Genomic DNA, 16,399 nt, shown 5'->3' with positions numbered 1-16,399 from the left:
TATCTCCTCATCTCAATCCCTCCAGCCCCCACAATACCTCTGCCTCTTCCAAGGCTCAGAGTTCCCTTTTTTGGGTTGCCACACTCAGACCTGTACCCCCGGGGGGGGGGGGGGGGGGGTGGAGGAGGAGAGACTGTCTAGAGGAGTAGCCTAGTGGTTAGTGTAGGGGTCTTTGATCCTGGAGAACTGGGTAAACCACTTTAAATGTAGTTGCAAAAACCACAGAAACGCAGTATATCGTCCCATTTCCCTATGGGGGAGGGGATGGAAGGTGTTCTGAACCAGCCACCACTTACCTGTGTGGAAATACGGGCTGACGGTATACGGAAATGCAAAGGGCAATGGTTGCGGGGCTGGCAGGGAGCCAGGTGGGACATACTTCATTTCATTCTTACTGATGCCAGGGCCTAGCAGGTGGCTGGGGGAGCTGCAGGGCATGCTTTGGGAAGAGGGAAGTTCAGTCAGCTCCTTGTTGCCCTCACAGGCTTTCACCTTCTCTTTGTTTTCCTTGGGCTCAGTGGCTGAGCTGCTACTCTCTGCCTTCTCCTCATTTGTGTCCCCATCGCTCTCTGAATCTTTTGTCTCTTCTTCGATGCAGTCTGTTGCGCCGTCCCGGCCCCGGACTTCCACTGGCTCTTTTGTCTCGCTGGGGTTGTTTAGTGTCTCGGCCTGGGTCTGTGTCGACTTCCTTGTGCCCCTCCGCCTTTCTGTCCCTGGCTCTTTTGGTGGTGTGGCAGTGGGGACCACCTGGTGGTTCAAGGACAGCAGTGGGGTAGTGCTGTGCCGTAGCACGAGCATTGCGTTCCTGCGAGAAAGTTCTTCACGCAGCGACTGTCCCTCTGGAATGTCATGAATGCTGCGCAGGGCCGGGTGGTCTGGGGGTAAGCTAGGGTGAAGGGTCAGGGGCTCAGCAGACAGAAGCCTGTGCCGATGGAGGTTCTCCAGCTCCTTCTGACGGATGATCTCCGCTGCTGACATCTCCAGTCTAGAGAGGATAATCAGATCGGTAAGTAGTTGCGAGCATGTGCCCTCTTATTCTAGAACACATCCCCTAAAGTTAGGTGCTAACTACGCTTATAAGTTGTAGAAAAGTAGCACATGAGCTGTGACAGTTACACACATAAGTGCTCGCTGTACATTGAACGGTATTCTGTAACTTATGCACACAACTGCCTTAGCGTGTAAATGCATAGATGTGTTCACAGGAGCATGGGTGGGGCATGGAAGTGTCCAACATTTTACACACATAACCTACAGTATTCTATAAGTTACACGCTAAAGCGCTGCATTTAGGCCTGCTAGTGACCTGGCGTACGTGGGCACATCTACATGCAGCCGGCATCACTCAGCATTTTGCTGATCACTGCTGGCGTTATGCCTGGAAATTCAATGTTAGGTCACATCCGAGCTTCAGCATTGAATTTCCAGGTTTGTGGATCCAGCTATACCTCAGCCGGTTAAGCATGGTGTTCAACAGTTATGGGGCACCCTCAAAATTGTCGGTTTTGCTTTAAGTGCTATCCGCTCATTTTCAGCGGCACTAAACTGGTTAAGTGCCGCTGAAAGTGACTAGTTAGCCTTGAACAGATGATTTAACCAGCCAAGAACCATTTCTGGCTAGCTAGTTAAATCGCTTTGAGTATCGACCCCTTAGATGTTAGAATAGACTCACGGCCCTCGTAATTTTGGGCACCAGTTATAGAATTGCCCCCTTGGTGTGTTTGCTTCAAGGATTATACACAGTCTATAAGGCACTCGGCTCTCATCTTCTTTCGCTTATTTATAGGCAGGTCTGATTTTCAGTTATAACCAGAAAACACCGGTAAAAAGAAAATCGACCCCAATGGGCAATGTGGGTTTTCCAATTATAATAGAAACCCCCTGAAAATTGTGATTTTTGTCAAGCAGCTGCTGCAGCAGCATTCGCATAAAAGGAGAGGGGTCGCGAAGGGTGGTGGCGCTGTTTTCGGCAGCTGAAGGTTATGACCCTGGCAAGGCCTCGATTCGTTCTCTCTTTCTCTGCCTGCAAGGAAACATGCTTAAAACCCACAGGCAGACCCAGCTCCAATTCCGATTTCACCATGAATGAGATCAATGTCAGAGCCAGGCCTGTCTGTAATTGAGCATGCTCACATGCAGGCAAATGGGGGGGGGGGGGTGGTTGCGGTGACAGCACCAGTAGCAGGGGCTTTCTCTGCTGAAGGAAGCCCTCGCTGAGGGAAGTTGGGGGGGGGGGGTGGACAATGCAGATGAAGGAAAGGAGAGCTACAGGTCTGTGTAATGAGTAGCAAAAGGAGGAAGGAGGAAGGAGGCATAGCAAGAATTGGGTTTGATGGGAACTTGGGTGGGAAAGAGAAGGGACATGGATATGAGGATGGGGTTTGGGGAAAGGGTTTAGCAGGGCCTAGAAGATGGGACGGAGAGAAAGATGATTGAGGAGGAGAAAGCAGGAACTCAAGAAGCGAGAGTGGAGGGAAGACTCATTGGGTAGGGAACCTTAGAGGAGGACCAGAGAGAAAGAGAAAGCTTGTGGAGAGGAAGAGAATAGGACTGGTGGGAGGAAGAGGCCTTGGATGGAAGAGCGGGGGCAGGTATTGAGCTAGATTGAGAGAGAAAGATGGTTTGGGAGGGCAAGTGAAGACTGCGGGAGTGTGAAAAAGAACTTGGGGTGCAGGGAATGGAACTGAGGGAGAGAGAGACGGTGTGATGGGAATGATGAGCGAGGTGAACAGAGTGTTGTGAATCATTTAATGGAATCCATCTAAAAGAACACACATTTTGCAACACAAATGCACTAATAAACCCATATATTTTTCTTAGCCTGCCAAAGCACTGAATTACCTGAAAAATAAACCCCTCAATTTTCAAATGATAAACGCCCAGAAGCCTACTTTGTTTTGTTTTATGTTTTTGTATATTTCTCTTTTTTTAATTTAAATGTATTGATGCAAACATTGTATTTTGGGTAAATATTATCAATTTTTAACCACGAGAAGAGAGAAAATGTGTCAATATATGCTCAAAGGAAAGAGAGGAGGAGACAGAGCTGATCTGTTACTCAGTTTTAGGAGGGAAACCTTTTGGCCACTCCTGCTTTTGAACTTAGATCTTAAATGCACTCAATTTGTGGTCCCTGATTCTACCATTGAAATCAGGATCAATCTAATCTTCCTCTTGGAATTAGGTAAGCTCTGTCTGAAGGGGAGGGAAGCAGAGGCTGTATATGTGCAGCTTGTGTTTCTAGTTAGTTCTAACATTACCTGGCAAGATTTTGTTTCCGCATCATCTCTTGCTGTCGTGCAAACATTTCTGCCTGCGCTGGCTGCAAAAACCCGTATCCTAGAGACAGAGATGACCAGGTTTAGTGCAAAGACCCAGCTCTCATCAGGAGAGTGCATCCCCTTTATCTCCCCCCCCCCCCCCCCCCCCCCACCAATGAAGGAGCTTGCACTCACAGAAGCCGCTTAAAGCCCTGCCTCCTCTTCTGACAGCACATTTCCACTAGGAGGCAGCACTCCAACTCACCTGGTGTCTGGCATAGGGCAGAAGGCACCCCCAGGAAGGGTGGGCGTAGGTGGGGACCTAGTGCGATGTGAGGGGCACTCTGAGGTGAAAGCAGAGGAGGAGGGTGTGACATCTCCCTGTAAAAAGCAAGATAGGATCAAATTATAGACATTCAATACTGTGAGGTGTGTGTAATTAGGGGCAAATTAAGAACATGACGGAAAGGAAAACCCAGCTGTTTCTTAAAAAGAGATCTTATTATGGCACAGACCCACTTTCGGGATGTGTCTTCTATTTTATCTGCCCAAGATCTGTTAGAAATGAGTGCGCCACATTACCCTATTTCTACCTATGGAAGCACAGACATCATTCAGGGACATAGCTGGGAGAGATGAAAGGCACAGTTAACCTTGCTGGGATTAGTCCTGTAAAGAGACCACGGGCCAGGGTGCCAGGGATAACTTGGCACTGTGTCCCTAGCCCTGCCCCCCCCCCATGACATGCACAGCTCCCAAGTATTGCGGGAGACACAAAGAGGCACACGTCACCGACCTGAGACGATGGGAAGGAACGGTCGCTTCCCAGTTCGATTCCCAGCACAGGCAGCTCCTTGTGACTCTGGGCAAGTCACTTAACCCTCCATTGCCTGCCGCATTGAGCCTGCCATGAGTGGGAAAGCACAGGGTACAAATGTAACAAAAATAAAATAGATACTATTGGAGATTCTACATGGAATGTTGCTATTCCACTAGCAACATTCCATGTAGAAGGCTGCGCAGGCTTCTGTTTCTGTGAGTCTGACGTCCTGCACGTACGTGCAGGACGTCAGACTCACAGAAGCAGAAGCCTGCGCGGCCACATTGGTGATCTGCAAGGGCCGACTTCAATCTCAAATAGTAGCAACAGTGGAGGAGTGGCCTAGTGGTTAGGGTGGTGGACTTTGGTCCTGGGGAACTGACGAACTGAGTTCGATTCCCAGCACAGGCAGCTCCTTGTGACTCTGGGCAAGTCACTTAACCCTCCATTGCCTGCCGCATTGAGCCTGCCATGAGTGGGAAAGCGCGGGGTACAAATGTAACAAAAATATAAATAAAATAAATAAATATGCCACAACCACGAGGCATGTAAGGCACAGGCGGCTTGTGAGGAGGCTGCGAACGCACCTGTACTGCAAACTTTTCCCAGAGCGCTTGGCAGTACCGGAGCAACAGCGGCGCTGAGACCCCAAGGAGGTGCATGGACCCAGGGTAAATTCACCATTGTCGATGCCTAATAACCAGCGCTGCTATTAAGGGTTCACCATTCCCCCATGCAGTTTCTAGCCAGGGCCATTCATACAAGCATTTCTAGCCTGCAGGAAACCCCTGTCGCTCCTTCTGTTGGCTCATCTGTGACCACAGTTTGCTGCATAGGACCTCCATCATGGAGAACGGCCTCTGTGAGAGGGAAAAGCTGTGGGCAGACATCATGGACACCTCAGGAACAGTACAAATGACACAGCCGCTACCCCAGCCAATGCAGTCATCAGGACACACAAAAGCGAGCGACGCAGGGCCGGAGCAACAGGCATAGTGCCTATATCAGCAACCAGAAGGACAAGGCGGTGTTCTGTGTCCGGGACAGGAAAAAAGCATGCCAGCCAACAAGTCGAAGACCAAAGGAAAAAACTCACGACCCAAGCAACCAACAAAAGGAACAGCAAAGCCAAACCCGCCAGACTTTGGAACAGCGAGGCCAAACCCGCCAGACTTTGAATCGGCTACAAAATAGAAGGGAAAAGGGGTGAACAGTTTGCACAGCACACAGGCCGCAGCGGGTTGTGGGAGAGCCTGGGGCAAGTCCGCTGAAGTACCCCGGGCCAGAAAGGAAATCGATGGACTAGAGAATGATTGATTGAGAGGGGTGCCCTGTTTGCAGGGCTGGTGTACCCCTAGAACAATGAGCTGCTCACAATTAAGCGGGCGCAGGACATGGCAACCTTGCTTCATGGCTGGTGCTACTCCCCCCCCCCCCCCCCCCCCCCCGTGCAAAAGTAACAGAAGGCCTTGCTGGATAATATGGCGGGCCTGTATGATGGTTAGATCAAAGGTACTAGGTAGCTCAGGTACCAAGTTCTTTAAATAGCATGTTCATATATTTAATACAAGTTTGGCCTGATATTTTACCATTAATACAACTGCGTGGCTGATCATTTCTCCTGGGGGAAGCTATCCTTAGCCTGTTGAGGCAGACGAGATAGGTAAGCAGCAGAAATGGCAGGGCTAGGGGTAGGTCACGGCTGCCCACATTATTCCCCCAGCCACAGTGCCCTTTTCTCTCTGAGTCTGCTGCACTGCCCAGATGCTCAGCATGCACTACTGCATGCCATCTGAAATCATATCCTTCCCATCTGCAGAATGTGACCTTCTTCTGGCCAGACACCAAAAGCAAGAAGATTCAGAGCAGCCCTGGACCCCAATAGATTTCACAGGAAGAGATACCCCAAACTCATGTGTGTCAACAAAACATCCAAACAGGGCTGTCAACTGTCGATTTACTGGCAGTACCAAAGGGGAAAAACAAAACTCCAAGACATCTATGAAATTAATTTTATGTCCCTAGCAAAACATAAAAATGAATTGCTTTTGTTATTGTGTGTACAATATACACACACATATTTTTCAAGTCACTAAGAACATCCTGCTGTAAGCTCAGGCTCTGCCAAGTTATGGTACCCAGGCACTGGGGACTGTATGTCTCAAAATTATAAAGGAGCAAATCGCAGCTTGGGGTCAGTTGAGCTGTGCGCAGTCAGTGATGGTAAAAATCTGGAACACTCAGTAAAACATTTTCTTCAGTTGGCACCCCTGACTCAAAATTTCTGTCAGACGCAAAGGAAAAGTGCCCTGTAGTAACTTTTCCGGGGTTGCTTCATTTCCCCCTTCACAAGCCAAGAAGATATGAGGGGGAACAATAGCCACAGCACCTAGAAACCATGGACACCTGTACACCACCATACTGACAGGTTCATAATCCCAGTCCCCCTGGCCATACACTAGTGGCGTAGCTACGTGGGGCCACAGGGGCTTGGGCCCCCCCAAATTTGCTCTGGGCCCCTGGTTTTGCTGGCGGGGTCGCCAACCCCCACCAGCTGAAGCCTTCGTCCAGCGCCGGTCTCCGGCATGCTCAATTTCACTAAAAGGAGCAAGCAGGACATGAAGGGAAGAAAAAGCAGGGCAGGCAACGTGGCAAGAAGGCTTCAACTGGCAGGGGTTGGGGACCCCCACCAGCCAAGGTATTTGTGGCGGCAGTGGACGGGGAGCAGCAGGGCGGCAAGGCAGTTGGGGGGGTGAGGTGGTGTAGAGGAGCAGCGAGGCAGCAGCAGGGGGTGGCAGCAGGGCGGTAGACCAAAATGCCCCCTCAGGGCCGTGCCTAGGGTCTCTGGCGCCCCCCTGCAGACTATCAGTTGGCGCCCCTACCCCCCCGTGAAAATGATCACGCCCCCCCCCCCCCGGTGAAAATGATCACTCACCACTTGCCACACTGACAGGAATTGTCAGCAATATTCTTAGAAACAAATTGCTATACATTGCAAAATAAGATAGCAGATGTAAATTCTCAAAGTGGACATATTCCAAACGCTATTTAGACAAAAATTAAACTGAACCCCCAAGATGCCAGACTCTGCATACAATGCAACACCACAGAAACAGAAAATGTCCCCTAGTACTGTGCAAAATATAAAGACTGCAGATGTAAATTTGAAAAAAACTAACAAGAACCAATCACCACTTTACAAATTAACAAATAGAAATAAAACAAATATAGAAAATAAAATAATACCATTTTATTGGACTAATACATTTAGCTTTCAGAGGCCAAAACATCCTTCCTCAGGTCAATACAGTATAGTGCTGTTACAGTATCCTATCCTGACCTGAGGAAGGGGGTTTTGTTCTCCGAAAGTTAGTCAAAATGTATTAAAATTAGTCCAATAAAAAGATTACCTATTATAAACATTTATTAACACAGCTACAATACTACTGTATCCTAAAGCAAAAAAATAAAAGTAAATATTTTATTTACAGTTTGTTGTCTCTGGTTTCTGCTTTCCTCATCTTCTTTTCACTGCCTTCCTTCCATCCAGCATCTGTCTTTGTTCTCTCTCTGCCATCCAGTGTCTGCCCTCTCTGCTGTCCCCTTCATCCAATGTCTGCCCTCTCTCCCTGCTCCTTCCATCTACATCTGCCCTCTATCTCTGCCCCTTCCATCCACCATCTGCCCCTGTCTGCCCTCTCTCTCTCTCCCTTCCATTCACTGTCTGCCCTTTCTATCGCTTCCATCCACTGTCTGCCCTTTCTCTCTGTCCGCTCAATCCACCATTTGCCCTCCCTCTCCCATCCATCAAGGTCCCTCTCACTCCCCCTTCCATCTAGGATCTGTCCCCTCTCTCTGCCCCTTTTTTTCAGCCCCCAGTTCCAGCCCCACTATCCCACCAGTCCCCAGTTTCAGCCCTAGCCCTTTTCTCCCACCAGTCTTGAGCTTCGGCCCCCAGCCACTTCTCCCTGTCCCCTTTTCAGCCCCCAGTTTCAAACGCAGCCCTTTTCTCTCACTAGTCCCGAGCTTCAGCCCCAGCCACTTCTCCCTGTCTTCTTTTCAGCCCCCAGTCCCCAGAGTTTCAGCTCTTGTCCCTTTTCAGCCCCCAGTCCCAGTACTAGCCCCCTTATCCCACCTACCCTCCTTTTCAGCCCCCAGTTCCAGCTCCCTTCATCCACATGCCTTGCATTAGGGCCTTCCCTTTCAGCCCCAGACCCCATCTGGGCTCCCCTCCCCATCCCCTTCTCCCATCTGGGCACCCCATCCCCTTCTGTCATCTGGGCACCCCACCCCATCCCCTTCTGTCATCTGGGCACCCCATCCCCTTCTGTCATCTGGGCACCCCTCCCCATCCCCTTCTGTCATCTGGGCACCCCATCCCCTTCTGTCATCTGGGCACCCCTCCCCATCCCCTTCTGTCATCTGGGCTCCCATCCCCTTCTGTCATCTGGGCTCCCCTCCCATCCCCTCCCCATCCCCATCCCCTTCTGCCATCTGGGCACCCCTCCCCATCCCCTTCTGTCATCTGGGCTCCCCATCCCCTTCTGTCATCTGGGCTCCCCTCCCCATCCCCATCCCCTTCTGCCATCTGGGCACCCCTGATCCGACCCGACTACCAGCTCTGTCGAGATGACAGCGGGTGGGGGGGGGGGGTGCTCCGCTCCCGCTGCTCCCACCCTACCTTCTTAAAAAAAAAATAAATCAGTAAAGCGGCGTGGCAGGCAGCGCAGCTTCGCGTCTGCCCTGCTTGTAAAACAAGTAGATCTCCTCATCGGGCCTTCGCTCACTGGGTGCCGCCCTCGAGGAAATAGGAAGTTACCTCAGAGGAGGGCGGGACCCAGTGAGCGAAGGCCCGATGAGGAGATCTACTTGTTTTACAAGCAGGGCAGACGCGAAGCTGCGCTGCCTGCCACGCCGCTTTACTGATTTTTTTTTTTTTTAAGAAGGTAGGGTGGGAGCAGCGGGAGCGGAGCACCTCCCACCCGCTGACACCCGGGGCGGACCGCCCCCACCGCGCTCTTGGTTCCCTCAGTGTCCGCCTTCTTCTGACGTCAGAAGAAGGCGGGACACTGAGGGAACCAATGAGTGCAAGGGAAGGGAGACGTCGGCAGCGCTTTCACCGACGCTGCTGCAGCCTGCGACCAGGTAATTTAAAGTCCTCGGGGGCGCGGGGCGAGGGTAAGCACCGCGGTGGCGCCCTCCAGAGGTGGGCGCCCCCCTGCGGCGCTTACTTCGCTTACCGCATCGGCACGGCCCTGTGCCCCCTCCCCCCCACCTCAAGGTCTGGCTACGCCTCTGCCATACACACACTGACTGTCTCTCTCTCTGGTCCTGAGGTGTGAGGTGTGAGGATGTTATAATGCCTTTGTATCGCTCCATGGTGCGACCGCACCTTGAGTATTGTGTTCAATTCTGGTCGCCGCATCTCAAGAAAGATATAGTAGAATTGGAAAAGGTGCAGCGAAGGGCGACTAAAATGATAGCGGGGATGGGACGACTTCCCTATGAAGAAAGACTAAGGAGGCTAGGGCTATTCAGCTTGGAGAAGAGACGGCTGAGGGGAGACATGATAGAGGTATATAAAATAATGAGTGGAGTGGAACAGGTGGATGTGAAGCATCTGTTCACGCTTTCCAAAAATACTAGGACTAGGGGGCATGCGATTAAACTACAGTGTAGTAAATTTAAAACAAATCGGAGAAACTTTTTCTTCACCCAACGTGTAATTAAACTCTGGAATTCATTGCCGGAAAATGTGGTGAAGGCAGTTAGCTTAGCAGAGTTTAAAAAGGGGTTGGACGGTTTCCTAAAGGACAAGTCCATAAACCGCTACTAAACGGACTTGGAAAAATCCAAAATCCCAGGAATAACATGTATAGAATGTTTGTACGTTTGGGAAGCTTGCCAGGTGCCCTTGGCCTGGATTGGCCGCTGTCGTGGACAAGATGCTGGGCTCGATGGACCCTTGGTCTTTTCCCAGTGTGGCATTACTTATGTACTTATGAGTATAGCTTGTGATGGCACAGCTTACAAAACCCTCCCTCATCTCCAGATTTTTAAAACACTTTCATTCTATCCACTCTGTTGCTACATCCGGTCTCTGTAGATTTTTGTACTCAGACCTTCACCATAAATTATCCTCCCTAGTAGACCCCATCTGGCTTCCAGATCCAGCAACAGCCAAAACGTGATTCTCAAGCCAGGTTATCAGACTCCAACAGGATCAGGGTAGCAGAAAGACAACCTGGGTGGGAAACTGCTGGTAATCTCTTCCTCTGCCAGCTAAAATCTCATCCAGGCACTGCATCTGCAGCACTGCAGGGTTCCCCTGTGTACTGCACCATTAACAGCACAGCTCAGCATCCCACCAGCAGGTAGTGAGGGGGGGGGGAAGCTTCAGGGTGGGGGCTTACAAGAAGAAATGAAATTACAGGACCTGCCTGCAGTTGTTTCCTAATGAGCCCTTCCACTTCCCGCTCTCCTCTAAACTAATTGCCGAGCCAGCCGTGTCTGGAGCCCAGCCACCGATCGATCCGTCGCTGCTGAAATGTTAATGCTAATCGCATAAGCGCTCTGCCAGCGCCTCGCACTCCAATTAATCTCAGGTAAGGCAGTGCGTGACCTTCGGCTGGGAGCTGGGGCAGCAGCCAAGTGATGCTTATGTAATTACAGCATGAAGTGTGTAATCACCTGCCCTAATCCCCGAGGCCTCACAATTAGCCAAGGCCTTGGTCGTGGGGCTGCCAAGTGCTCTGCCACCCCGGACAGCCCGCAGATGAATAACGGCCAATTAAAGCTGCCTGACGGAGGCTAGGAGATGTCCCTTCAATCGTAATTAGCCCTAATCATGGGGAGAGGAGACTGGCAGACATGCTGTTAGCTTTATAGGAAACAATTTAGGAAATCAGGCAGCCTTTAACTGTTTCATGACCCTGACAGGCACATGACTGTTAAATGCATAACAAGTAGCCCCAGCTCACATGCACAGCTCCACAATTCTCATCTTATGAAGTGTTATTCCTTGGATGTTAGGCTGCACCTAACTTTTTTTTCTTTTACATTCAGGGGCTGTACTGGGTGCTACTGCTCTGGGGATCAAGTTACTAGTTTAGCAAATGCAAAATTTAAATCTAGATGCCCAAGATGGCTACCTGATCAGACACGCTGAAGTTTCTGCTCCTTATCTTTTCCTTCGCGATGCCCAAATGTCAGGTAAAAGTTGCTGCTCGCTCCTCTCAGCGGAGCAGTTCTCCCAAGCTAGGCGCTACTGAAACGTTTACGACGAAACTCGGCACTAAGACGCGATCGAAGAATGCCGAGAGCCTGCTTGGGGAGTCAACAATGAGTGGAGGATCCACCACTCCCTTTGGGCCTGAAGTCACCCTCCTAGACTACCATCCTCCCAGCTGTTAACCCAACGGCTGCTACAAGCACTCTGCTCCAGAGCTAGCAGTAGCGCTGTGCAGCAAGAGGGGAAAGAACATTGACCTGGTGACGAAATGTGTACCCTTAATTGACAGGCGCAGCTCAGTGACCCGAGGCGCCTGCCACAGTAAATGGTGAGCAGTCACTTGAACTCGACTCCCTAGAGATGAAATCTGAACTGCCTTCCTTTTTGACAGTGACTCCATCTGAATTCACCCTTGAGGTGATTTAGAATACCTTAGTAGATTTGGGAAAAATCAATGTTATTTCAAAATAACTCTTCAGCAGAGAGTGGTTAAGCTGGACCATTTGGTGGACAAGGACATTCTAGAAAAACAAAGCACGGATAGACGAATCAATGAAACTGAAAAGGAAATAAAGGTTATTCAGGCTACTTTTGTTACTGATGCAACTAGTTTGAGAAGGAAAAACAAGGCATGAGAAAAATTTGCAAGGAGGGATAATTAGCAATTTTTAAAGTAGCAGCATTCTGAAATTACCATTCACCCATTTGCAATCTACACATGTAAATGCCACTATTTCTACAGTATCAATGTCCCTAAAATAGGGGGTTTCAGCCCAGTCCTCAGAACACACCTAACCAGTCAGTTTTTCAGGATACCCACAATGAAAATGCAGGAAATACATTTGCATACAATGGAGGTAGGGCATGACCACCTATCTCATGTATATTCCTTGTGGTTATCCTGAAAACCCAACTGGCTAGGTATGTCCTGAGGACTGGGTTGAGAATCCCTGCTCTAGAGTGTAACCTCATATCCACAATCAGTTTCACCTCTGGAAATGTGTCCGGTGTCCTGAACTTAGAACTGCAGCTAGGGTAACCTGCATTGTAAAACTGGCCAATACTTTCACCGCTTCCTTCCCCTGATCTGATGAGTGATTTCCCCTTAGACTAGAAGCACAAGATTTCTATTTGTCGCACCTTTTCACTGTACCTCCCCCATTCCCACTCCCATCAACCTGTGCTGTTCACCCATGTCACTTGTCTTCCTCCTCTTGGGTGGCCCCAAGTCACACAGCCTGTAGCTCTGTGTCTGCCTCTCCACACCCAAGAGATGAGAGCCACTGAAGGCTTCTGTCAAGCCACTTACAGCAACCCTCACTGCTGCTGTGTAATCAGAACGTACTACAGAAATGAAAGAGGTGTATGCTACCCTCATCATCCCGCTATCATATGGCTAGAAGTAGCAGAATACAGGGAGGTGACCTGAAAGGGACAGGTTCAGTGTACAGGCAGTTTTCAGCAACCCGTCACCCCAGTTGCCTTCACTCCTCCTTGGAGTCTCCCTGCTTTTCTCCCTGGTGCTGATGATGGTATGAGCAGAATTACTAAAATCTGCTATGTCCTTTAACAGGAGACAAATACTTCACAGGGCTTACAAAGTATTGACTTTCTTTTACAATAAGCACTAATGACCTTCAGATAATCAATATTTAAAGTCATTACAGAGCTACACATTGGATAGTTGAGATGGGCTTTTCATTCTAACCACATCTTATCTCTCTGATGTGCTGCTGGCGGCCTCTGGCCTCCCAGCTGGGAAACCACAACACTGACCCATAGGAAAAGAGTGGAAGAAAATATATTCTGACCGTGACTCTCTTCTACGTGCTGGATGGGCAAAGGAAAAATGAATCCCTGGGCACCCTGGTTATTGCTGCCAGCAAGGAGGCAACTTAATACCCTCAGCAGTCAAAAGGGATCATTAAAAAAGGGGTTACAGAAGAGTTACAGAACGAGCCCCTTCATTAGCGACTCTGCATCTGTAAGAGAAAGCTGAGGAGCTCCTCTAATGCTGTCTGAAAATTAGGATAAGGCAGTGGTTCCCAAACCTGGTCCTGGAGGCACCCCAACTTTCAGAATATCCACAGTGAATATTCATGGAATATTCAGTGGAAGCAATGCATGCAAATCTCTCTCATGAATATTCATTGTGGGTATCCAAGACCAGGTCTGGGAACCACTGGGGTAAGGGATAAAAACCCCAGAGACCCTAGGAGAGAATAGTATGGAGTTGCTAGATGTCCCTAATCAAACATGGAATGTTGCTACTAATTGAGTTTCTGCCAGGTACTTGTGACCTGGATTAGCCACTGTTGGAAGCAGGATACTGGGCCAGATGGACCACTGATCTGACCCAGCTATTCTTATGTTCTTAACTGAGATCACCACTGGAGGTAGCACCTCCATTAATACAGTCTCTTCCCCCAGCGGAGTCCCCCCAAAATATAGCTACCTAGAGGACCCTTAGAATACAAAGATATTTGCTTTCTTATTCTCTAAGGAACAGGGAAAAGGCCCCTCTCTTCTTTGTCCCTCTCATAGCTGCACAGAATTGCTTGAAATCCTGTCTGATTAGTTATTTCTCTAGCAGACATTAGTAAGCCAGTACTGACCTGGTTATTCTGAAGCCATGCATTAGACCTACATTTATTACTTGCGATATAGCAGACCTTTTCAGTAGTAGTTCAGCTGAGTTACATGCAGGTACAATAGGTATTTTTTCCCTGTCCCTAGAGGGCTCACAGCCTAGGTTTGTACCTGAGGCGATGGAGGGTTTGGCGACTTGCCCAAGATCACAAGGAGCAGCGGTGGGCTTTGAACCGGGCTCCCCTTGTTGTCAGCCCAGTGCTCTAATCACTAGGCTACTCCACTCATCTTCTGTGCACAAGTCCCCTAAAGCATGTGCTAAGAAAAAATCTGTACTCCCAATGGTGTAAAGTAACCCCCTTGTTTACTAAGCCGCGCGGAAACGCCAACACAACCCATTCAAAGTGAATGGGCTGTGTCGACATTAACGTGACTTAGTAAACAGGGGGTTTTCCTTTACACCAAAGTGCCGCGCTTCGCTTTCAATGACCCTTTAGCTCCCACACTACCCACACAAACATTTAGCATGTTCTGTGGATTTTTCTGTGATACCACTCTTACTACATTGTGTAGTGATATTAGTGCAAGAAAAGCCTCAATAACCCACTGTGCTAAAGGATATCACAGTTTCTTATATCAAGCCCTCTATGAACACATCATATGAGTCCAAACAGAGGCATGGCCTAATGGTTAGAGCAGTAGATTGAGAACCAGGGAAGCCAGACTTCAAATCTGGCTTCTCATACTGCTGCTCCTTGGGAACTTTTAGATTGTAAGCTCTTCTGAGCAGGGACCGTCCTTATTCGTTAATTTGTAGAGCGCTGCGTAACCCTAGTAGCGCTCTAGAAATGTTAAGTAGTAGTAGTAGTAGTAACTTGGGCAAGCCAATTCACTCTTTACTGCCTCAGGTACAAAGTTAGACTGTAAGCCCTCTGGGACAGGGACCTAACCACTGTACATGATGTGTTACTTGCCTTGGTGAACTTCCTTTTGGGATGTCTGGTGTTATGGGAGGTTGAGGGGTTTCCCTTTTTTACACCCAGATGGTGGGAGTAAGAATAAGTCACTGTAGGATCAATTTTCAGATGCACTTACACTGACTGCATAACTGCTTTTGTAATTTCCTGGGGTTCTGAACAGATAACCTTTGGTTGTTATCCACAGAAAGTGGAGCAGGTTTAGGGGGTTTTCAGGGGCGAGTATTACATTTCTCTGTATAGTAGCAATACTCAGACACTAAAGAACATACCTCTGTATATTTTTAAATGTAGCTATTTTTGTTTTCATTTGTGCAAATAGATCTGTAAACTTGATAACGGCTTTAACTGAAAGAAATAAAAATTACAGCAGTGGGCTGAGAACCAGCGAAGCCACAGTTCAAATTCCACTGATGTTCCTTGTCACTCTGTACAGGTCACTTCAACCTCCACTGCCTGAAGTACAAATCCCCCCATATTCAGTCGGCAGCAGTTGTTGCTGCCTGAATTATCCCCCAATATTCAGTGCCGGGCAGGCTGCCAGAGCTTATGCGGGCCAGGCTAATATTCAGCCGGGCCCGCATAAGAGAGTTGTGCAGGACCTGGCTGAGTATCAGGCCGGGACCCACATAAGCTCTGGCAGCCTGCCCGGCACTGAATATTGGGGGATAATTCAGGCAGCAACAACCCTCCAGATCCCCTCCCTGCCTCCCTCCATTCCTCCACCCCAGCAGTTTCCGAAGTCCGTCCCCTCCCTTTCTCTCGCTGTACTTCTCAAAGTGCAGCAAGAGGTCGCGGCAGACATTTTGAAAAGTAGCCGCCAGGAGGCAGAAGTGAGGGGGCTGTGCTCCTGCCCCCAAAGAATCCTGCTGGACCGCTAGGGAACCAGGTAGGACCGGGGGGGGGGGGTCTACCCCGACATCATGAGGAACTTCGGAAACCATGAAGGGGAGGAGGGGATGGAGGGAAGCAGGGAGGGATTTTAAAAAAATAGTTATGTGGGTGCCTGCCCGATGTTCAGCAGTTAAGTGCTGCTGAATATCCCCACTGAGGTAGCCGGAAGTGATTTAAGCAGGCAGGAGAGGCTCCTGCCTACTTCAATTGCTTTGAATATCGGCCCCCAAGAACATAAGCCTTTTAGATCAAGGAAATACCTGTATTAGGTTGCACCTCCACAAATACCTGTGGAGGAGTAGCCTAATAGTTAGTGCAGTGGCCTGAGAAGCTAGGGAAATGGGTTCAACTCCCACTGCTGCTCCATATGACTCTGTACAAGTTATTTAACCCTCTATTGCCCCTGGTACAAAATAAGTACCTCAATGTAATATGTAAACTGCTTTGATTGTAACTAGAGAATGGGACAGGGACAAACTTTGTCCCCATGTCATTCTCCACTTTGAAAGCTGTTAATGAATTGGACAGTTATTTATGTTTGAGTGATGCAGACGAAGATGGTTTGATTTTTTGGAAAAACAAGCAAAAGTACTGGCCACAACTGGCAAAATTTGCACGGGGGATCCTG

At 49.2% G+C, this 16,399-nt stretch overlaps 1 protein-coding gene across 10 annotated transcripts in view; it reads right to left on the bottom strand.

The window, feature by feature from the left end:
- Positions 1–16,399, bottom strand: part of SAMD11 (sterile alpha motif domain containing 11) — a 169,132-nt gene that overhangs the window by 14,093 nt on the left and 138,640 nt on the right. For all 10 annotated transcript variants that reach the window (XM_030222040.1, XM_030222039.1, XM_030222043.1 and 7 more), the window contains 3 exons: positions 3,526–3,641; positions 3,261–3,339; positions 297–985 (listed from right to left, as the gene is read on the bottom strand). In XM_030222040.1, the coding sequence (XP_030077900.1) occupies positions 297–985; positions 3,261–3,339; positions 3,526–3,641 (884 nt within the window). The remainder of the gene's footprint in view (positions 1–296; positions 986–3,260; positions 3,340–3,525; positions 3,642–16,399) is intronic.

Source organism: Microcaecilia unicolor, chromosome 13 (genome assembly GCF_901765095.1).
Source record: "Microcaecilia unicolor chromosome 13, aMicUni1.1, whole genome shotgun sequence".
NCBI lineage: Eukaryota > Metazoa > Chordata > Amphibia > Gymnophiona > Siphonopidae > Microcaecilia > Microcaecilia unicolor.
Note: the sequence above shows the minus strand (reverse complement) of the source record. Positions and strands in the feature narration are given on the sequence as shown.